Genomic DNA, 24,512 nt, shown 5'->3' with positions numbered 1-24,512 from the left:
CACGTCGCTTAAGAACACGCCACACATTCTCAATGGGCGAGAGGTTGGGACTCGATGGTGGCCATGGCAGAGTTCGCACGTGATGGCGAGTCAACCATTCTCTTGTCAGCCGCGCTGTGTGAGGCCTGGCATTGTCGTGTTGAAAGATGAGACGCCGCCTGTGGAACAGGTGCCTTCGCACTGTGGGAAGATGCCGCTCCAGTATGCGTGTATAGGCGTGTGCATTCACAATGCCCTCACAGACGTGTAGTGGGCCAACCCCAGATGCCGTCATGCATCCCCATACCATCACTGACGCAGGTTTCTGTACCCGACGTGCATAACATTTTGCTTCATTCTGTTCCTCCTTCCGACAAATGACTGTTTTCCGTATTTTGCCGTACACAACATTCAAAATGGATTCGTCCGTCCACAAAACCCTGTTCCACTGCCGAAATGTCCATCCCGGTACATTCGTGCCCACCGTAGTCGATTGCCTTTGTTCAACATGGAAAGGAAGGGTTTACGTTTCGCCTTGTACACTCGGTAACCGCATCGCTGTAGGTAACGGCGAATGGTTCTGGTTGACACTTCAATGTGAAAGCGTTCTCGAGTCCACAGTCGTAATTCGGTCACAGAAACATGATTGTTGGTCTGGATATAGCGCCTAAATATCCGTAGGTCACGCACACTCAGCAGGCGTTTTCGACCGGGGGCCTTACCTGGCTCTGTAGTACCCGTATTTTGGTGGTGTTTGATGATGCAGTGGACGGTTGACTTGGGTAAGTTCAGTTGGCGCCCTATTTCCCGTTCACTGAGTCCATCCCGTTGCAACTCCACCACTCTTCTCCTCACGGTGTTGTCAATAGGTTTGCCCCTGGCCATGGTGATGATGCACTGAGGTTCCTCGGTGCACAGCACGCGCTTATATACGGCGGACTCCCTTATCGTGTCCGTGACGTCATGCTTCCGTCGAATGCGCCACTATCTGGAATTTTCGGTATGGGTCTGGTGCCTGGTCGAAGTTCAATGTCACGCGTATAGTTCCCCGTTTTCGTTCTTTACGTGACCTTGGGTGCAACATGCTGGGATCACGATTCTTGCCTGCTCACACGCCTCCTCTTACACACATGCGTCACTTCTGCGGGTCAACCATTCCACTGCCTATGCCTCTGTGCATTTAATCACGTATTCCTTTCTGGTCGAACTTCATTGTCACCAAGGTTGTAAAAGGACATGAACTGGGAGCTTTCCGTTTGACTTCCTCTAAATCATTTTGCCACTACTAGTCTCCGAGCGAAACAGTACACGCTGCTGCCGCTGTCGCTTTTACCCCTCCACGCAATCCCGTTCTCTCGCACGCGTTCATTGGCCATACACTCTCGAATCAATACTTGCGCAGAGACTATAACGTCGCCACTCTGGGAACGGATGTGCAATCACAGCACAGAACGGTTTCTCTGCTTGGCTGCTTCGGGTGGGTTTGAGAAGTTGCCGTTTGTTGCCCAAAGATGGGGGCAGCGGTAGGTCTAATTGGCTGTTTGACAGCAAGTTCCTTCGTAGGTAAACGCGGCAACAGAGGGACGGTTCGCTCGCTGCAGAGATTCCCGGGACAGAGTATAGAGGGAGAAAAAGTGACGTCAAAACGCGAGGGTGAAACTTGCAAGTGTTTACCCCCTAAACACACTGAAGGAAGGGATATTATCATTACAAGATTTGGCCACATCCGATTTACAAATACAACTGTCAATTATGTGTTACTTTCCAGTTGAAAGAATGAATTTGCAAGTTCTGCCACGGTTCCGATTTACACCAGTCACAAAAATCACCGGAGTGAACCGTTCCTTTTGAGAGTGGGGTAAAAATGGAGGAATGCTTGAGCAGATTTACTTAATAATTACGCTCTTGCCATTTACGGAAAGTGTTAAAAAGCAATTCTCCTCCCACGGTACGCACTGTAGTTAATGGATCCACATCTTCTCCTCCTCCCCTTCCCCTTTACCCCATCCGTTCCTCTTTTTGATTTCCCTTTTTGAAAGCAGATTATATCGACCCGTTCCTAGCATCCGCTGTTTCCAACTACGCCGTAATGTATTCCTATAAATTATATTTTAACTCGGTAAATGCCGCCTCGTTTTTGTCCACCAAAATATTCTGAAACACCTGAGCTTATATAAGCCTTCGTTACAGTTAGTTCGCGACTCCAGGGAATTGCAAAACACAATTCATCATGGCGCGCCGGAGTTCTGGGAAAAGAGTACTCCGGCAGGCCGGAGGAGAGAGGAGGAGGGGGTGTAGAGGAAGGGAGGAGAGAGAGAGAGAGAGAGGCTGTGGACTAAACTTTCTGTTCGGATTCCTCGCGGTAAATGGCTTCGAGTATGGGCTGGTGTCTAATTCATTGGGCTTAATGGAACATTGACATATTGTGGCACATATTTTCCCCCCTCCAGACCCGTGCTGGAAAATTTACCTTTCACAGATTGGCCTGTCTCGGCGGTCCTTGTCTTAGAAACTATAACAGCTTCAAGGGAAAGAGGTCTAGCACTATGTTAAGTTGCACGGTGATTTGAGCGGACGTAAAGAAGGAAGGCCAAGGTTCGCATAGTTCTTTGGGTCCATCACATTTAACAAAAATAGCAAAAAATCTAGCATTATAGTTATTTGTTAGTTACGAGCATAGTTCATGGGATTGGTCTTTATGTTCTACGAAATATTCTTTGGAAACACGATTAGCCCTCTGTAAGGACTAGAACTTTCAGACTTTCCTGTGTTTAAACCCAATTCTATGTGTGTGTGTGTATGTATATATATATATATATATATATATATATATAGAGAGAGAGAGAGAGAGAGAGAGAGAGAGGAAAAGATCTAAATATGGCCCCCCTTTATATTTTGTCATTTTCGGAGGAAAAAAATTAATATATCAAGCACCTGCCTTTAAAATGCATATCTATGAAATATATACTTAAATGTAATAGCATGCTAAAGTATAGAAGGTTAAAAAAAAAGCAATTTCCAAAAAATGGTAAAATGATGTGTTTCAAAATTGTGGTCTAAATATGGGCTACTAGTGGCAATATCACAAAAAGCAATTAAAATTTTAAAAAACAGTCATTTATCGCTAAAACATTATAAAATTCATATTTATGAATAATTTGTTGTTTTGAAAATCACGCGGAATGGGAAATATCGAAATTAAGAAAAACATCCAAATATTTGTTGAATATGTGATCTCAACATTAGACCTCATGTCATAGCCCATATTTAGACCATCACGCTATTTCTCTTCTTCAATTTATTTTCGCTCTCTGTGGTATATATTTCGCAAACAAATCATGGCATTATAAAAGCCCACATTTGTTTTATGTACCGCTAATATGATAACCTATACAAAGCAGATGAGAATTCAGAAAACGCTGAGTTACAACATACCTGCAAAAAGTTTTCGGAGGTTGCCATTCTATAACAGCGTCCAAGGCCGAAAGTAACCACCACTTTCTCTTGCGAATTGGCGCCGCAACCTTTGTCCTTCACAGATAACCATTTCCCTTAGCCTCTGCCAGGCTGCAGCACCCGGGAGCGCTGATAACTCAAAAACCCATATTTAAACCTTCGCCCATATTTAGACCTTCTCCTCTATATATATATCCATTTGAATTTGATTACATCTTAGTTTGGTTTCTAATGTGAGTAAGATACTGATCGAGGGTTCAAACGTAATGTTAACTTGTTTCTATACTGAAATATAGACAGCTTTCGTCAGCATTTTCTTGCTTTCCATACTTTTTACATGCTTAGAACAGTTATAGAAAACATCGCCTATCCGTTTACGATGGTCGAGTCCATGGGGTAGCGATTGTCACGAGAAGGACCAGGGTTAGATTCACGGGATGGCTGGGTATTTTTGCGATAACGTCCCTTCCTACAGTAGCTGTGGGGATTGCCCAGCCTCAATGACTCCATTACCTGTTGATATAGGTAATTGAGGGCAACCCTAGGGGAGAAAGACGGGCGTACAGTGGTGCTGTTCATTTCCAATATGGCTGAGATGGAGAATGTGTTGGGTTCTGGAGTTCTACCTTCAAATTTCCTATGCACCCGTACGGTACGTACACTCCTGCTCACAAAAAGTGGCACATTTTATGAAGTTGAACAGTTAAAGTATGAGCCACTTTATCTGAACTGGAGTGTGCAATGCCTAAGACATAGCTTTACCCTTTTCTTTATCCTTTCATTTATAATTACTTATAACTGTGGTGTCTGTAGAATCCCTCCAGGTAGTACCATGAAAAGAAACTAACACCTCTGGGGCTGACGCCATATTGAAGACCTTACCATAGAACTGGAACAACGGATACAGCAACAAATTTGGATATCATACAGGTCCTTTAATGCACTTGACATTATACAATAATTAAATACGTTTGCACACACTGATGAATACAAAAGCCCACATCCGACAGGCTAACTGAAAATGTCCTTCCCGCTGCCGCGAGCCGACATGCACCATGTCGCTGTGTTATAAATATTGCACTCCCAGAATTCCGAATTTTTTTGTCCAATAAAAATGTCGAATTAATTACTCATTGTCCGTACTCACCTGATTTATCACCTAATGACTTCTTTTTGTTCCCAGACATGAAAAATAAGATACATGGTGAGCGATTTGTGTCGCCTGAAGCAGCTGTTGACGCATTCCGAACAGTGGTTTCTGAGGTATCAGCTTCAGAGTGGAAAAAATGCTTTCAAAATTGGTTTGAGCGTATGCAAAAGTGTATCGATCTTAAGGGTGAATACTTTGAAAAATAATAAAGCCATTCCCAGAATTTCACATGTCTTTTTTCATATTAATTGCAGAAACTTTTCCAGCAGCCCTCGTATTAAAGCGACAAGCTTATAAAAAATTGAAATTTGATAATGACTAATAAGAGTTTAGAGCGTCAGTAATACTCAGACTGTGAGGTTAACTAAAATAAAGGAAAATCAAATGACCATTCTTGATAGGAGAAAAGCATTTGACACGGTACTTCATGCTGCAACATTTAACGAGTTAGAATCAAGAGGAGGTGCAAGGAAATTAACAGATTTATTAAGTATGAAGGATTGATAGAAATGGAATAAGCATATAATATGTAATTATTTTCAATTATTCTCTCGGAATCTCATATTTGCGTTGATAATGTCTTTTTCAGAACAGCTGAACGCCATTCCTTAAAAATCTATCCTCGACGTGTGGTAGCTACTGCGATATGACATCATATACAGGGTGAGGAAAAAGTAGAAATCTTTATATGTTTGCAGGTAAGAAGCTGCGAAGCCGGGTAAACAAATCAACCTAGTATAGGGAGATAGTTAATTCGTATCAATCCATAGGATTATTCTTTATTTTTATTTTAACTTCCTCTAAGCTTTTTTTCACCTAAGTTCATTCACTTATTTACACCAGCTGCCAGTCCTCTCAGGTATTTGAATTATGCACAGTCGTGTGTTACGCAGACTTCCACTTCCTGATTTATTGGGGCTGCAAGGTTTATATAAACAAGATGCAGCTTACATGAGTAGGAAGCTAACAACTGACTGATCAGCGAATAGGAAGTCTGCAGAGAGAGGTGTTGAGAGGGACGGACAGACTGGGAAGGGACTGACTTTTGATTTTGACGAGAGACAGGCAACAGGACTTTGGAAAGGAGAGAAGGAGCTGTCTGACTGACTTAGGTGAACTACCTACGAAGCCTGGAGAGAGCTTAGTTTATTTTACTCTACGTTTCCTAAAAATCATCATCGTTCTTCTAAGTGTAGACAGGTAATTTTCCTAACAATAACATGCATGATTCAAGTTCAAAAGTATACAAAATCGAACGAGTGACTATTTGATATTTCTAGTAGTATATTTAGGTATTGCATTTCAGTTGTACCTTTCGCAGCCAAGCTTACAACTTGTCATGAGGACAAGTGGTCTCATCATTATTGAGGATGAATGGTGATTAGTTACATCTTCCATTAATCTATTTGGAATGGTTGGTTCGATCCCATCATTCTGTAGAATGATACGAATGTTCCTCAAAAGGATATTTGTCCCCAACAGTCAGTCTACTTTTTCCTCACCTTGTATACTTGTAATATACATAACAATATATTCACCCCTCTATCTAAACCATTTCGAAACATATCGGGAATTAGGATCAAAGTAATTTTCTAGTAATACTTAATTACTAAAGATATCTCTACAATTGCGGAATTGTTATTTGCTGGAAGTGCCCAGTGGGGAGGAGCAACATGCAAGCAACTGGCAAGGGACAATCCCAACACCCGACGTAATCTCGACCGAAGACTCGCCTTCATTAGCCGGCTGACTCGAGACAGCTGAGACCGAATCTCCCCCGGGACAAAACTGCAAACGATTCACTCGAGGTGAATCCCGAACAAAACCCTCAAGGCACTCTAACCAACACACTTGCATCCTCGAATATTCGTGGCAACCACTCTCCCGACCGCAAATGCATTGCTTCCTTGGCAACATGAGTCGAACCCAGTTCCGTTTAGGACTAATTACATTATCCAGTCTTTATCGGTTAAATTTTCAAACTGAAGGTTATCTGTCTCAATTTTCTAAGTTAATCACGACGATGTGAATGAATGGTGAATTGATAAGGAAGGGACGGAAAAACAATGTAACGACCAAGCCTTCCCGAGAAATATACTTATTAACGCCTATACTGTAGTCGTCGTGTTCCCTGGTAGGGATGAAATCCCATTAGCAACGTAGACACTGGACGAGCAGCTTTGGCAGGTGCAAATCTACTTTTACGTGTTTTATGTTCTGTGTTTATTACTATACTCGACCCCGGAATCTGTACAGTAAGACCGCGCATACCGGAAGAGAAAGGGAGAATCGAGTGGGCAGAACGAAGCAGTACACGCTGCTGCGAAGGCTGGCAACTGCAGTTGCTTTCCTCCCCTCCACGCAATCCAGTCCCCTATCACGTGTTCATCGGTGGAGACGTCTCGCGTCACTACTTGCGCAGAGATTTGTTTTCGTTAGCCTGCTCCAGATATATCAAAGACAGAGTATAAGCAACCAGTCACTTATATGTTTCATCAATACTCTTTCAACTTTGTTTTCTTCTGCGAACACAACTGTACGCTTGCAGTATATTTCGCATTGTGCAGTGTATCCGATCCCCGAATGTTTTTCTGGCGAGCAGCGTTCGGCTCTGCCAGGCACGAAAGTAAACGATGTGAGTCGAACGCAACATAACCTACTTTTTTCTTGCTGCCAATCCAAAAGTGGCAAGAATAGAACCTCTGGCTTTGTAACGAACTATGCTAATAATTTGGGCAAGGAGCGTCAGTATCAACACTCGGCAATGGACCGATCTCGAAAACAATAAAACAGCAGCGATGGGACGCGAAAGTGTCTTGTGGCCCTCAAAGAAGTAATGCATCGCGGAGTGAAGTTTATTATCAAAAAGGATATGAATTATATCATAGTTTGATAACAAAAAACAAAAGACAAGTTAGTTATATAATACTGCTTGTTTAACCACGTTTAGCGACTACTGTCAGTATTGAGAAACGTCTTTCACTGCTTCCAATAGGCTCTACGTTATTCGATGTTTTTTACAACTTTAATTACAACTTACTTTATGCACTAATCGTATAAATACAAGGCAAAAGACTATCAAAGTCTATGAATGGCATTTCACTTACGCATCTGGGGCTGTATTATTTCCAAGTTTGGCTTAAGTCTTTTTTGCAATAATACTTCAATGTTAATAATGTGTGACGCTTCAACATAGAAGAAGTCTCCATGGAAGAAGTGAAGACAGCATGAAATTTCAGTAAAGATGCTTTCCTTTTTCGGAATACATAAATTTCGTTCACCATTCAATCTAAATCAAGCAACAGCCGCTGTAAGTAAATGACCGGAAATGACTTGCCGGAAGTCGGTAAAAATCATACCTAGGTATAGTGCGGATAATTTTATAAATGTTGACTATGCTCCTTGGCAGTACACATTTAGCGCTGAGTGATAGGAAATCACCAAGTCCTAGGTTTGAATCCTGCTAACACGTGACGTTTCATACTGTTATATGCTCCTTCACCGCTAGAGCTAGCTCCAGTTGTTGAGAGGCTGTGCAAGCCTCTAAACTCCTTTACACGGGAAATAGATCGAAAAACTCCCACCCGAGTTCACTTACTGTGGGTGTTCCGCGTGCAGTCAATCTAGGATTTTATGTTGCAGGAAATAAACGTAGCTATATACCTATTACAAAACGATACATTGGCCAGCATTGAGAACACTTACAATAGTGGTGCTTCCAAAATGAAAATAATAACTCTTTGAGTAGAGCCCATTGTCCGCGAAGCTAAAGATTCCACCTGGCAATCCGTTGGGTGAGAATGAGAAAAGAGATAATTTAGTCCTAATCCTTTCCTGATCCCCCGAAATAAGTACTAGCTAAACTGCGCAGTCTCAGAAACTATCGATCCTCCACCTCTTATAACCAATTCAGTAATGATGACTTTCTTGGTGGGTTTAGTGAATTGATCCAAAACGAGTCTTTACTTTTCGTTATTTCTATTTTGCATTACAGCAGTGCAATATAATTATAATTTACTTCTACAATCAAAATGTAGGACCAATGAGAATAAAAACTTATTAAGAATTTTAAAATAAGTGCATATTGTTAGTAATGATGCCATCTACAATCTACCACTTCAGTAATTTCCTTCCCAGTATGAATGTTAATAGGTAGAACCTTGTGATAACCTTCGTAATCAGCGCTGATAATATGTTAATATCGGTTCTGTTCTGCACTCATAGGTAACCAAAATTCAAAAGGACATTTGCTGGAAAGTTGTGAAATGTTTCCGCTGCTTCACGACCATAAGACACTCGCTCCACACGTGCCTGAATGGTCACACGTTCTGCCAAAGTTGCAGGAACGCTTGCGTGCGTTGTCCAACATGCAGGGAGCAGTTTTCGGCCGCAAGGGAGAGGGTGGCGAGCAGCCTGGTCTGCCTGCGTCTCCGAAAGACCCCAGAGGACTTGCCTGCAGAGGACTGGCGTCCCAGCCGACGGTTCAAATGTCCGGTGGAAAAGTGCACCGGCGTCTGCTTGGAGGAGGACGTCCTGGGACACTTCATCCAAGCACACCGAGCGACGGTGACGGACGCGGTGAAATTCCGTAACAGGATTTCCTGGGAGCTGCAGAGAAGGAGAGGTACGTCCGACGAGCATTTCTCCATCTGCAGGGATCCGGAGTGGGGCCTCTTCTTCCTACGGGAGAGGCGACAGTCTCCGAGCGCGGTCTGGAACTTCGTGCAGTTCCTCGGGAGCAGGGAGGAAGCCAACGGGTTCCGCTACGAGATGACGTTCCACGACAACCGCACACTCCGCGACCTCTCCGTCGCGGGAACGGTCGAATCGCTCGCGATGTCCTTTAACGACCTCAGAAGGACCGGCAACTGCTTCCTGAAACAGGATGGCGGGTTCCCGAACAAACGTGACGTCACTCTCACGGTCACAGTAAGCCCAGTCCTGAATCACTGTAGTGCTTATGTAGATGTACACAGAACTCAATTTTCAAATCCAAATCACCATATTTCAAATAATTCGCAGAAGGGGGAAATATATCGTAAGTCAATGGAAAATTTATCAAAATTGAACCTCAAACCTATGTATCGATGGTAAACTGTAAGCGTCTTGTAGAATTGTAACTCTTGTGAAATAAATATTGGCATGTAACTCTGTTAGTTTATGAAACAATCCGGTCTATAGTATTTTGGGGGAAGCAGAACAGGATATAATCCCTTTCTCTTTCTAACAAAGGCTTGTCAGGTACCTGGGTTTGCCTGGTTTTGATGGTTTTCCGGAGAATCAGGTCTGTTCACAAATGATTAAATTAGTTAAGTTCATTATTAATAACGACAGTAATTGCCCTACACTGACTCGATAAATGTCGAATAGACTTGTGTGTGTATTGTATATGTAGATGTGTTTTCAATCAAATAAATATATTCCTTTTTAGAGCTGTCAATTTCGGTCACCACTGTAATTTTAAGTGTTTGTTTTTTCAGTAAAACGATATAATTTAGCAAAAAGCAATTTTAAAAATTTGAATCGCTAATGAGTTTTATTTTCAAAAGATTAGCACTTAACTTGAATGTGAATAACTAGAGACCGGATTTTAAAGGGAATTCCTTTTTAATTTCTCTAAACATGTCATGGAATAAATAACAACAGTGTTGACTTCCACCAACAAGATTACATGGTTTAAATTCGCTTTTTTCCCCTTTTTTTAGAACAGTTTTAACTTTACTGTGTGACAGTGACGACAGTATTGGGCCTCAGTGAAATGGCAAAGCCAGGTACAAGTGGTAGCAAGCTATGGAATGCGGTAAGCTGTTGCAAGGAAGATTTCATCGAAACTGATGGTAATATTATTTGCTGTACTTTAACTTCAAGAAAAGGAAATGAAAAAGGACAATAATTTATTACTGCACTCCACTAAAAATATTATTTTAAATGAAAGCACAATACATACCATTCATATATAAAAAGGGATGTGCCTACATGAAATTTCTTGCATTTTTACTTTACTTCATATGAAATTTAATGTATCACTTTTTATATATAAATGGTAGGGGAAAGAGGGGTAATTTGGCGAAGCGGGTAAGATGACGAAGTCGCGAATTTGGCCAAAAAAATCATAGATGGCAGGAGCCGAGAGTCTCACGTGGTGACGTGTGCAAGCATGATGTACTGGAAGCGGGACCATCCCTGTGGCAGTTACTGAGGGGGAGTAACAAGAGAAAGTTGTTTGTGTTAGGTTCTGGTGTTAAGTTCAAGTAGGTTCTGCGGCCATCCTGTGGAGCGGCAAGTATAGGTTCACTTTGCTGCTTGTATTGTTTCACTACCTTAGTGATTGTAGCGTTCGACATACGTATTGCATTGTTGTTGCCGTTATGCCTTTTCACTGTATTAAGGGGAAAAAACGAGTGTTACTGTGTGGGGTAAGATGAGTGAAAGACAACGCAATATCGGAGTTCGTCATCTTACCCATTGTTAAGCGAAGAAATTACGACAACGAAAGCTAAACAATAAAAGTTCCTAATGATTAAAATCGAATAGAAAGTCACACGAAAAAGGTAATGGCTTGTCTAGTACGTAAAGTAGAATAAATTGAAACCATTATTTAAATGCCTCGTCATCTTACACAGCAGGTGGGGTAAGTTGACGAAAACGTAACCTTTGCTTACATTTATTGTAGTTCGGACCATTTACGAGTTTTCACATCGAAACTTAGTCATCTTTATGACAAGATACCATATCATGTCTCTGCCAAAAATTATGCGTTTTGGTGAAATAAAAGTGATTAAAAATCAACCTTTTCCTTAACGTCGCCAACTTGCCCCTCTTTCCCCTATATATTGTGCTTTCATTAAAAATAATATCTTTAGTGGAGTACAAAATAAAACTACTGTCGTTTTTCATTTCGTTTTTAAGGCAACACTATTCCCTTTTTTGTCCTTTTTAGAGTATTTTTTCCCTTTAAAGTCCGGTCTCTACGAATAACATTTCAGATGACATAGGAATCTGCATTTATTGCCGCTACATACAACAGTTGTTTACAGGGAATTGTTTACAGAATTGTCTCCTACAGAACGTAAATCAAAGTCATTCTCGATCTATCTGAAAATTTAGATTTGAAAAAATATACGAGATAATTTATTTTTGTTTCAAAATCGTTGGTTATTAGCACATTATGATATTGCCAGAGACAATTACAAAGCTGGAGAAAAGGGGTGAAACTTAAGAAATCGGTGCAACAACTGATTACAGTGCCAGGAGGAAAAGTTGACTGTTACATAAAAGAGAAAACCTGTGATTAGTGCAAATATGGAATTGTAAAAATTGAAAACAATTTGAGATGTTCTTAAAGGTAGAAATTCTTTACTTGACGAGAAGATCCAATTACTTCTGTCGAAATAGATATATCAATTTCTGTTATGAAAAATAATAATAAGATATTGCTATTTAAGAATGTCCAACACTTTCTGAAATCAATGTTATTTCCATGTACAGGGTGGCTCAAAAAGTCAATTAACACCCTCGGTACAAGGCCACTGCAGCACGCAACATGGAAATGGTGATGACCAATCGTTATCAGGCCAAGGGGGAATCACATTGACGCCACCCGTGCGGTCGACGGCCATCTTGATGTCCGCCATCTTGAATTTAACTTCAGAATTTTAAATGGGAAGGGGGTGATATGATATATCAAATCAGGCTAGAATTTCACGAGAAATGCAATGGTAAAGATTTTTTCGACGTATCTTTAACCAGTAAAAAGTTATGACTGAATTCTTGTACCAATTTGCTCCTTTTCGAGGTGTTAGAAAAATGCCTTAAAATTTGTTTAGCGCATCGGAAATGCATCGAGATCAAAGTGATATCAAGGGAGAGAAGTTTGCATGCCATTGCACACGATTTTAATCACATACATCCACGAAGAGCTGCGCATTATGGATGATTGTCGCGAACAATTTACAGTGTGACGCTTCCATTGAATTAAAAGTCCTTCACAGTGACAAGGCAAGACAATGTTTATGTTCATAAGGAAGTTCAAAAACAGAATATGCGACCCTTGTCATTCTGATAACTAACTTTGGACAGAAACTGCTTCACAACGTTCCCATAGTGTTCTGGTGTTCCTCCCTATTGAAAAAAACTCTGTAAAAAGTACCATCTTCCATAAGCAAGGATGAAAAAAAACTGTTTATTTAACAAATCCAAGTAGCCCTAGGCATTTAAGGTTCCGTTGATGGAAAATTGATTAACCAATCATGTTCCACACAGCACGCCACACCATTAACTTACCAGCACTAACCATTCAGCTTTGATCGGTCAAAAATGGGTTATCAGATAAAAAGCATCTAATATTCTGTTTATGAACTTCCTTATGAACATAAACATTAGCCTTTTTACTGTGAAGTACTTTTCATTTAATGGGAGCGTCACACTGGTAATTGTTCGCGACAATCATTCATAATACGCAGCTCTTCGTGCATGTATCCAATTAAAATCTTGTGCAATGGCATGTGAACTTCTCTCCCTAGACATCACTTAGATCTCCATGCATTACCAATGCGCTAAACAAATTTTAAGGCATTTTTCTAACACCTCGAAAAGGAGCAAATTGGTACAAGAATTCAGCCATAACTCTTTACTGGTTAAATATACATAAAAAAAAACTTCACCATTGCATTTATCGTGAAATTCTAGCCTGATTTGATATATCACTCCCTTCCCATTTAAAATTCTGAAGTTGAATTCAAGATGGCGGACATCGAGATGGCCGCCGACCACACGGGTGGCATCAATGTGGTTCTTCCTTGGCCTGGCAACGATTGGTCATCACCATTTCCACTTTGCACGCTGCAGTGGTCTTGTACCGAGGGTGTTAAGTGACTTTTTGAGCAACCCTGTAGATTTTAACTTGAAGTTATAGATATAAGTAACTTGGAATTTTCAACTTTTGTGATTATTTTCTTTGCTTTTGGTGTCTATTTTCCACATTAAAAATAATATTTCCAGTTAAAGTCCTTTACAAAACAAAGTACGTATAAAAATTTAAGTTTTCTTACTATATAACAAACTGCTTTTTAAAAATCTAAACAATGTTCGTTTCATATGTAACTCAGGTTCACATACATTTATATTTAACACTTTTTAGTCTTATACTTCAACTTCACCCTTCTCTAGTTTAAATGCAATCTTATTGTTGTTAATGAAGGTTCCTACTGCTTCTGAACTGATTAAATGTCCTTTTGCACATCTAGTTTGCTGCGAATCTAGATTTTTTTAACATGAAAAATTGGTATAAATTAGCCCTTAATATTAAAAAAATAGCTAATAGTCTGGGTGCAATTAAGCTAGCAGATGTCACAAGCACATCCATAGAACGTAAATACATGATTACAAAGTTCTATTGAACACCAAGCTAACTAACTAACTCACTAGCCTTCTTAAACTCGAAGGTTCATGCCTGTAGCAACACAGGCCTTCCATCTGTCCCTATCCTGAGCAAGATCTGTATACTCTTTTCCATTCCTACAGATTTCCTTCAGGTGCATCTCAACGTTATCCCTCCATCTTCGTCTTGGCCTTCCTACAGGTCTCTTACCATCAGGTTTCCCAACAAGAATCCTGTAAACTCTTCCCATTCGTACCACATGGCCTGCTCACCTATGTCCCCTTGATTTAATCATTCTAATAATATCTGGACATGAATACAAATTATGTAGTTCTAAATTATGTAACGTTCTCCACTCACCTGTCTCCTCATCCCCTTTAGGTCCAATGTAAGGGACCAAGTTTCGCATCCATATAATAATACAGGCAAAATTACTGTTTTGTATATTTTAACTTTTAGTTTCTTAGATATTAAACGAGAAGACAAAAGTTTATGAAGATAAAAGTAACATGCATTTCCTGAATTAAGCCTGCTTTTTATTTCGTCTTTCATATGACTTTCATTTGTTAATATTACTCCTAAGTACTTGAATTTGGAAACTGGTTCAAACGAGTTGTTATCAATAATTAGAGTTTGATTATTGTCTACATACGTCATCCACACGTAATCAACGCGCGTGTTACACTTGGTTATAGTTCACACAGTCTTAAACAAGATAAATTGCTCTAAAAATAAATTTTTGAAGATGTGAAACGTGATTCTTTCCAATAATTCTATTTACATTATCCTAGTCATAAATTGTGAAGAAAGCTAAGAGGTAGCGTAAACATGTGATAGTCGTGATGCAAGGGCAGTGTTTCTCCCATAAAACAATGGAATATTTCCTGCGCTGCATTTTTCAATCAGCGAAAAACTGTTTGTAATTGTAGAGAAGAGAACAAGATACTTGTCTCACTTCAACAATTGACACGCTGGACATTTCTGGTTTACTTCTACAGCGCCCTCTGTGAGGCCAACGCGTACAACCATATTGCATAGATTAAGCATTAACGCGTAGAACGTAGATATGCAGCGTGGAACTTGATCAGCAATTCACCCACCGCCGGAGCCGAGCGTGCTAGTGGCCAGAAAACAATTCCAGCGCAGCGGAGGCGAAATTGGAATGATCGAGTGCGAGGTAAAAAAAGAAAAGAAAAGTAAGAAAGCCGAGAAAAGGAGACGACGATAAAGTACATAAATAAAGCAACGGTTGATCAGAAGAAGGGAGGCCCTGGTAGGAATTGCCTCTGAATGATGCAGGAGGACGTGGAAGGAGATGGACGGCCGAGCTGTCCCGCTTCAGGCGGATCAATGGGCCCCGAGTCAAACTGTGCTTTTGTGCTCCCAATTGGTTGGTAATAGGTATTCGATTAGCGTACGCGACGGCCCCTTTCTTCTTCGCCCTCCCTCCGCCCCTAGGCTCCCAACACTGCAGGCACGAATGTTCGGTCTTTCTGGTACCGCCGGGCCTAAAAACTGTTTCGGTCCTTGAAGGCAATTCCTTACAATATCAAAAAGTGATGTACGGATATTTTTTAAGATTATCCACTGAACTCCTTGGAGAAGTAGTCAGCGTAATATCAGAGGCGCCTTTAAGCTTTATTCAAAGCATGGGTGTGTTGTTGTCTGTCCCTCTTCATTGGTCCATCATTCATCCTCATCGTCGCTATTAACCCAAGCTCTAGAAAGGTGGCGTAAAGTAACAGAAAATATAAATCCATCCCTTGCATTGCAGTATTGTGAAACCTGAAATAATGTAATGATAATGTCTCGTAAAGATGTATTAGTGTTTTATAATCATTAGCAGACGCTAAAATCCCTACAATTTATTCTTCTTGCTTACAAACAATGCAAATAATAGTGAAAATAAAACGCAGTCGGGGAAGAATTACCATTATTAAGGACTTTATGAAATCCATACAACTTGCACCATGTCCTGAAGAACACACTTATTGATTCTTGATTTTTTACTATTACATGCTTGGTCTACTAAAAAGGAATATATATTATAAGAATCAGAGTGTGTTGGTTTGTGAAGAAATCACTGTTGAGGAAGATGGTAATGAATGTGAAAAGAAAAAAATAGATAAAGCACAGTGTGAAGAATTCTTGCAATGTGGATAGCAAGCCACAGCTATCTTTATTTCATCTGCGGCAAAGCACCATCGTCCAGGTGACTTAGCACGGAGTGGTATCAAGAGTTCTAAAACTTGTTACCTCTACGCATTCCAAAGTTTACTTGAACGTTTCAAACACGGTTATTCTAGGAATAGTTGCATAGGGAAATCCATGCACAGTCAGAAGTTTCATATATAAGACGCAGACAGCAATAACACAGCAACTCTCTTTGTGGATCCCTCGCTAATTAATTTTCATGAAGCAAGTGCAGAGCGAAACAGGGATAAAGGGCCGGATACTTTTCATCCCATGACATTATCCAATGAAAGAATGGAGGCCCTTTTCGTCCCTTCATATGAAAACACAGACGATGCTAACAAGGAGGGATGCCGCTAATTCAAAAGGGTTGTCCACCTTTATTCTTGACGGAGCAACCCTTTCCGTCCATTGGTGTTTTATTTCTGTTCCGGGTAGCCCCAAAAAAGCGTTTTAAGTTACCCTCTGCGTTTCTCAGTTCTGTTCCAGCCATTTTTTGAATAAAGAGAGAAAACTTACGACTACCCTCCGCCGCCCCCACCCAATCTCCCTCCCTCCCCGCTCCATCCCCTTGCCGAGCCGTAATCTCTGATGTGTCTTTAATTAACGAAAAGTTGGAACAACCTCTAACAAGGTTCGTGGTAGTAAAACACGTTCTAAAATCTTGGCAAAGAGAGAGAAAGGGGGGGGGTTGAAGAGAATAGAATTTTGCACAAGGAAAGCTTTCAGAGGATGAGGGTGAAACAGAGGGTATGTCACAACAACGTTGAAAAGCTACGAAAGTTCTGAAACTCAAAAAAGAATTCCATGTAAGCTGGAGGATTCTGACGTAGCCATTATCTGGTGCGCGCTCGACGACTCCCCGATTCTCCAACTCGCGCTCTCGACGCCTCCCCGAATCTACAACTCGCGCTCTCGACGCCTCCCCGACTCATCTACTCGCGCTCTCGACGCCCCTCCGAATCTCCACTTCACACTCTCGACGCCTATCCGAATCTCCAACTTGCGCTCTCGACGTCACCCCTAATCTCCATCTCGCGCTCTCGACAACACTTGAAGCGTACACGTAATTCGTAATTATAACAGGGCCACTTAATTTCTCTAAGATTTTTGAAAAGTGTCTTGAATGTCCCTTTACTATGAATTAAATTTATTTGGTCGCTACATATTTTATTGCCTTGACTGCTACTTTTCGCTGTGCACTATTTACTATCGTGCTAGGCAATGCAGCGTTTAGTGCAAATAATTCATGGCACGACGTGGAAATATGCGCCATTGTATGTTGATTGAAATTAGTAGTCTCAAGTATTCATATTCACTAGCAAGTGAAAGGCAAACACGAATAACACAGAAAGGGAAGATACCAAAACAGAAGTTACGGAAGGGAAAAATCGAGTGTTTCTGGATGTATACAGGCCCAGAGACAAATGTTAGTGGAAGAACAGCAGTTCAACCAGAAGAATTGTCCAGGAAAGACATGGATACGTGCATAAGAAGATCGACAAGGAATACAAAATTTCCTTGCGAATTAAAAAAAGAATCAAATATACTCATGCAAATAAAATATCAGATGGTGAAGTAAACGTAACAAGCAGTTGGGTAGTCGTGAATAGAATCAGGCGACGATGTCGGCTAGTCGGAGTAGACGATGAACATGGAGACATGTTAATCTTTCTGACGATGTGGGGACGCCAATTCTTGTCAGTCTTCTGACGGTATGTTTCTCTGTAAGTATCCAGGTATGAAATGTCCCAAGTGTTTTTGTAACATATACTATGATGCGAACAGTGTTCGTGTAAACCTGATCACACATCTACAAGGGAACAATATAGAATCAGAAACCAAGTACTCTTCTCGTGACATCTTGAAAAATCGATACCGTCTTGAGATAATTGCAGTCTTAATGTTAATAACGATGTCAATATTAAACGGAGTAACGTACATTAAACAGTAGAATATGAGCTGCATGAAACTGTAATAGTTTCTCGAGTTTTACATCTCTCATTTTGGAAATATGCTTAATTTATGTGCTGCCACCTCGTGAGTAAGAGAAGTAATTACAAGCAAAACACTTTTATCCGCGTTTCTCTTTTACTTTATTTTTTTCTAGAAAAGGGGGCTTTTTTGGAGAAAAAATATGGCTCCGAAGCTGGGTGTAACAAGATTTAAGTTCACTTTCATGGCAATGGTAATTACTCGCATGTTATGAGTACCAGGAGGACGTCAGCTAGGGATAGAGGGGGCTGGGTTTGGGGGGAGAAGGGGGAGACGTTGGGTCGCCCACGGCTAAGACTCGCAACGAGTGTATTATGCTCAACTCGGCTGACAAGGTGACAAACGACAATCGATTTGGAGCCAGGGCTCGACTAGGAAAGGCTGAAGGTTTCGGGATAAGTAATTCATGCCGCGGTACTATGGGGAGAAGGAGAAATCGGCCCGTGCTGCCATCTAGCGAGACGAGAGGGAAACAAAGCTTATAAAGCGTAGCTTTAAAGTGCGCACCTGCTACACGTATATTCCCATTTAGCATTACCGTGATCAAGGGACTTGATACTTGTGGCTGGCACGGGGGAGGCGTGGTGGGAGGGATCTAGGAGGAGAGAAAAAGAGAGAGAGAGAGAGAGAATTACCAAGAGGAATAACATGACAACTCCATTTCGCTCCAGGAGAAGGCATATGGCCCCTGCACAAAGCGGGCAGCGCCAACTACCTGTTATTTTGAGCGCTAATGAGCGATGATACCGAGAGCATTTACGTGTTATTTCAGGCCGCAGGAGCGGCGTCTTTTGTCTGTTACGCCACGGTCTCTTTACGGCGTTGCAGAAAGGAAGAGAGGTTGGGACACGACGTCATTGTCCGATCAGTCGCGTTTTCCATCTGCGGCGTCTATTGTACAGAGGTGGGATGCAAAATGATACAAAATCTCTTCATTCTACTGGTGAAACGAAAGCTAAAGTGGGGCATGTATGGAACCATTTGTTGAGCAACTCTGTGGTAACAATTGTACCGTGTGAACGCTCGCTGGGGGGCAGGCGTGAACACAATAACTTTCAGAGCGGAGAGGTGCTAACTAAAGTAAAAATAACTTCAAACCAACAACAAATATTAGAGCTGAGCCGATACCGATAGCGGCGGGTATCGGTAGATTTTCTCTTACCGATACCGAAGACTTTCAGTGGCTAGATAAGCAGGCAAAGGCAACATCTCGTCTCAACATTTGTCTTTTTAAAAGTTCCTTCACTCGTCCTTGTGAGACAGATTGGGAGACCAGCACAGGAAGTTCCATAGATTTTCCTAGAAACACTGGATAAATCCGCACCCTTCTGGGAAGCAGATGGCAAGATCAAAGGCATGGGTAAGTGAAAGCTCAACCCAAATGTGACCATGAAGGCATGTAACTGCTTAGTTAACGCTATGGGAAATAAACCATTCATTGCCAAATCTTGCTTGAAGCTCGTGGTGGTAAGATAGGTGGATGTTTTTCATCACCGCCGCACTAATGCCGGGTAAGGTAGTTGCGGAGTTCTTGGAAAATAGGGATGAAGGTCACTGTGAAATTAGCTTTGTGTTATCTACGTTCAAGCGGGAAGGTATTCAGCAAGTTCTTCTTGTCCTCTTCCCGTCCGTGTCAGTCTTCTATGTGACTGCCGGTATCGGCCAATGAGAGTTATTTATTTCCGCCGTGATTAGATTGGGAACATACGGCTTTGAATGACAGTACTAAGGAAGATTGAGTTTTTGTTTGAAGTCCACCTTACGCACAGATTAGCAAATCGGGACTGGACTTACAATTTAAAGTGAAGCCCAAAACACTATGTGCCTCCACTGAATATCGAACCCGGGATCTATTTATTACATGGCGACGGCGTTACCACTACACCACCACTTACAATAATGTACATAAAATATTTATCAGGAACTTTACTTTTCATCAAATGGACGTACCATCATTCCCTTTGTTATTCAATAAATATTTAATTTTTTTTACTTTTTTACATTAATTTCCTTGCCATGAAAGTTGTTTTTACACACATTTTAGCGGTCTTAACTACACGTAAGCTAGATGATGAATATTTGCTGTTTTATCTCTGATTTTATAGCGTCTTTTTATTATTTATGTAATAACAAAATTCTTTAGTCAATAAACAAAGAACAAAATAGGTATTAACGTTGTCTTTCCTCCGTTTTTTAGACTGTGTTACATACAACAATACTCCATGCGCATCAGAGAAATTAAGTATTAATTAATTAATTTACGTATTATAACGAATCGACCTATAATTATATTAACGTATTAAATAGATACACTTTTATTATTATATTTCTGATATCGGACTGGCTCCCCAAATATATTTCTAGATACGTGCCTAGTGATGTGACGAGTTAGTATGACTCGGTAACTAGCCTTTGTTACTTTATACTGAAATTATACAAGTATCGGTATCGGCAAATGGCGGTATCGGCTCAACTCTAATGAATATTTCTGCCATTTCAGCTGGCGCAGCCTCACGTAACCCAACAGAGCCAAAAAGGAGCTTACCTTACTGAGGACAAGCAAAAATATATTTTATAATGTCATTTTATGCTCAGATAGGCTAAATATAGATCAAAACCGCTGTCCAATGTACCTCCACCGGATAGCGAAAAGGGACCCCTCGATTACAAGGTGTCAGTCTTACGATAACCATGCCATCCTCGGGGAGGCAACTTACGGCCAAAAACACACCTGGTGAAACATTTTATCAAAACTGATCATAGCAAGCACATGAAGTGGCCAGTGATGTCTCTAGATTTGAATCTCATACGACACGTGTGGGGGTACATTAGAAAGGCGAATTGCATCCCGTCAACCTTCACTAAGGACGACTCCAGAATTCATACTCCTAAGCTTTATTTGTTGTAGCTTTTGATATACAGGGCAATTCAAAATGAACGGTGCAACTTTACACAGTTATTATGACGTTACTATTTATGATAGGAAATCAGATAAGGCATCAATATAAAGAAAAACGGTGGAAATTTTACTCACATGACTCACATTACAAAGATTCAACATGGGAACCACGTATAAAGTGGTAAACATCCAAACCACAATCAAGTAGGGGAGAGTGGGGCAAGTTAGACCCCTTAAGAAAAGAAAGGTCATGGTGTGCACATTATTTGAGAAGAAAAACTTTGACCAGGCTACAAAAAATGGAATGTAGACTTCTGTATACACCATAATCCTTATAAAGATAACACCGAAAATAAATATATACCTATAAAATCGTCAATTTTCAAGTGAGCGTACAACTTCTTCGCACACAGCCTTTCCAGCTTCCATGACACCAACTAGCTTCTCGCGGAGAAATTTTCTATCATGGTCTACAATTTAGCTAGGATGAATGCACTTGCCCGACCTGTCTCACCCCACCCTCCCCTACATGCTATGCACGAGACAAGTCATTTCATTGTCCATGGTTTCGAAGACACTAACAATTCACAGTCACTAGCCATTTTGTAACACTGGCGATCCTGGTGGAACAACGGCAAAGCAGCATAAGCTCACTTAGTGACAAGAACACTTCCAGAGTATTGCTTTATATTGAGGCCTTGTATGATTTTCTATCATAAATAGTAACGTCATAATAAAGTTACACCATTCATTTTGAATTACCCTGTACAATGCCTAGGATGAAGGCAATCAAAACAATGCCACTGTCTATACTTAGTATTAATCTCGAGGTAAACAGATTATTGAATTCAAAACGAAAGTAGTTTAGTAGTTTTATTCAATTGTCAATTATTGAAAATTACTAACATTACAAGAAACAAAACCCTTGATATTAGTAGATTTTATGTTCAAGAACTGTGTTCAGTGCATATTTGTTTATAACTGTTATGTTACGGTAGTACAGCGGTACCACTGACCACACAGGCAAAGCAGCTGAATCGAAAAACCAAGTCAAATCATGGATGGTTCGATAGCTCAGTAAGTAGAGATATAGCACGACACGCTTGAGACCCGGATTCGAGTCCTGGTAGAGTCTTATCTTTCTTCTAACTTTCTACGTAGTACATGTAGTATATGTACCAAATCAAAAAAAATATTACATGTTTCAAGTATGGATACGGCTGAGGGAACTATTCTCTGCTTTTCACACCAGTATCTTAGAGTAGGGCTCAAATCCCGGCCTGGACATTGTTATTTGTGAGTGTCCCTTCATGAATTCCATCATCACTCAACTACTCATCCCCCTTCATAACTCAAATTTTTATTCAAAATCTTTCACCGTTTCTACTTCTCGTCTTTGGAACTCACTGCCCCTCGAAATCCGGAACTCATCTTCAGTATATGTCTTTAAGACGCAATTAAAACATTTTTTATTGGGCACAAATAGTTAGCACATTATATTTTAGTGATAAATTGCATACAGTTAAGCACAGAACAACACTGAAAATCCTTATTCACCTTAATATTTCAAATCCCTGACTACTGTCATGAATATCTGATTGTGTGCGTGTGTGTATGTGTGTGTTTTGTTGTATGTTCGTGTGTATAGGTTAGGATTTTATTCCCGTATGTATTTTTTTCTTATCATTTTTTTCTGTAATTTTTTCTTTGTAATTTTATATTTCTCTTTTTATATTTTAAAATTTACCTTTCTATGTAATGGTTTAAATGTTGTTGTAAACATGGTTAAGTGGTAGAAAAGGCTACAAAGCCTTAACTTCGCCATGATAAACAAGACGCAATAAATAAATAAATAAAAAATAAATATCGATTGACCAAAAAAAGGCAGAAAAGCTGCTTAAACAACAAGACGCAAAAAATCAATGCAAACATCGGTTCCTTCATAACCTGATCATATGTCCGAACTAATTTTAGATTAGTCTAACATCAACTAGAGGTCTCGCTATGAAAACAGTCAGTCAAGGTCACGCCACACGTCTACAGTGTTGCCAATAAGCAACAATTTCAACCGACGAAATCAACCGCATACGTAAACGCGCGAAGCAGCTTAGAATAAGTGTGGCAACCTTGGAGGGCCAGGGGTGTGAGAAGGCAAGTGTAAGCTCCGAACTTGCCTGGGCTGTTTTCGTGGCGAGAGCTTTATAGTCGTTCACCACTCGTAACGGGTTAGAGCAAATGAGAGAATAGAAAAGGGAATGTAGTTTTTACAACTCGCCTTCTCACAACAAATAACGAATAATAAGTATGTTTGTGTTTTTGTCTCTTTACGATGCATTCCCTCGCCTCAGTTTTATCATGACGATGTAGATGAATGATGCACTGACGAAAAACAACCATCAAAGAAATATACATGCTTTACACGATATTAAAGTCCAGTACTATGACGTCAGACCTCATTATTCTAACTTCTATACCACGAAGGCCTAAAGATAATAAAGAAAAAAGATGGCACGAATCTTGAACAATTTTTTAACGAGTCTCGAGCTGTTGAGAAATTCTTAATATAATTTTTCTCTAGAAAGATAAAATTCAAATCTTTCCATCCTATTTCCACTGCATTTTCATAATTTTTAGCCACACAGACTGGCCCTAGGGATATCTTACAGATAACCTGGTACCAGCAAATGTATTTCAACTGTCCATGATTCTCCAGAAGATCCACACCACATTCTTGTCAAGGTTTTACCTCAGTGGTGGTAAAATGGTGTAGATTGCAACCATTTGCCTGTGTTATTTTATCATAAGTAAAGTTAAACGTTGGTCTAAATGTGTGTGTTGACATCCTGAGATGTCGTTTAAACTTCAATTTTATTTTTACAGCGTGTTTAGTTGAGGAGTAATTTGAGTGAATGCATGAATGATCGATTTCATTAACTTCGCGTTTCTACAACTTTTGGCTAATTTCAATGATGAGAATGAGGGGTCAATTACAAACACAGATTGGCAGGACAACACAAGCCCGACAGAAGATTATTCTGGCTGCAGTCCAGACGCCAGCGCCTCGCTAGTCTGCAGAATACAGTCCAAGGTGTACTCTGTGGAAAAGCGGTTGAATTTTGAGTGTCTGCGGTAGTATTTTGAACTAGTCTCACTTTTAGTTTTCTATGCTGACGAGTCTCGCTAGTTTTTCGAAAATGATACTTTTCTTTTGGAAAATTGTGGAAAAAATGAGTCTTCTGGCTACACTTTTATTCGGGATCTCTTATCTTCCTTTCCGAATCAAATATTTTGCATGTTGTGTCCTCCCGCGAGAGGATCTCAACAAAGGAGAAGAACGAATGAAAATAACATTCAATATGGACGACGTAAAGAAAATCAGCGAAGGATGGGGGACGGGCTCCCTTCCTGCCTCTTCGCGGGGAGGGTGGGAAAGCCCCCTTCTCTTCTCTGACTCTGCCAAT

At 40.5% G+C, this 24,512-nt stretch overlaps 2 protein-coding genes across 2 annotated transcripts in view; one reads left to right on the top strand and one right to left on the bottom strand.

Moving 5' to 3' along the window:
* Positions 1-24,512, bottom strand: part of LOC146003717 (uncharacterized) — a 543,857-nt gene that overhangs the window by 408,636 nt on the left and 110,709 nt on the right. The window lies entirely within an intron of this gene.
* On the top strand, positions 7,799-9,683 carry LOC145989896 (uncharacterized). Its single transcript, XM_083125385.1, has 2 exons — positions 7,799-7,895; positions 8,810-9,683. The coding sequence occupies exons 1-2, from the start codon at positions 7,830-7,832 to the stop codon at positions 9,677-9,679; spliced, it is 936 nt and encodes a 311-aa protein (XP_082981511.1). The 5' UTR covers positions 7,799-7,829; the 3' UTR covers positions 9,680-9,683.

The sequence above is a fragment of the Lepisma saccharinum genome, chromosome 1, assembly GCF_977018435.1.
Source record: "Lepisma saccharinum chromosome 1, izLepSacc3.1, whole genome shotgun sequence".
In the NCBI taxonomy this organism is placed as follows: domain Eukaryota; kingdom Metazoa; phylum Arthropoda; class Insecta; order Zygentoma; family Lepismatidae; genus Lepisma; species Lepisma saccharinum.
The sequence above is the reverse complement of the archived record's forward strand: the minus strand, read 5'-3'. Positions and strand labels throughout refer to the sequence as shown.

What these genes read in the sequence shown, in the direction of transcription:
- LOC145989896 (XM_083125385.1), top strand. Translation starts at nt 7,830, where the DNA reads ATGCTTTCCTTTTTCGGAATACATAAATTTCGTTCACCATTCAATCTA. An exon ending in TAAATCAAGCAACAGCCGCT is followed by an intron (nt 7,896 to 8,809) that starts GTAAGTAAATGA and finishes CTGCACTCATAG; the next exon opens with GTAACCAAAATTCAAAAGGA.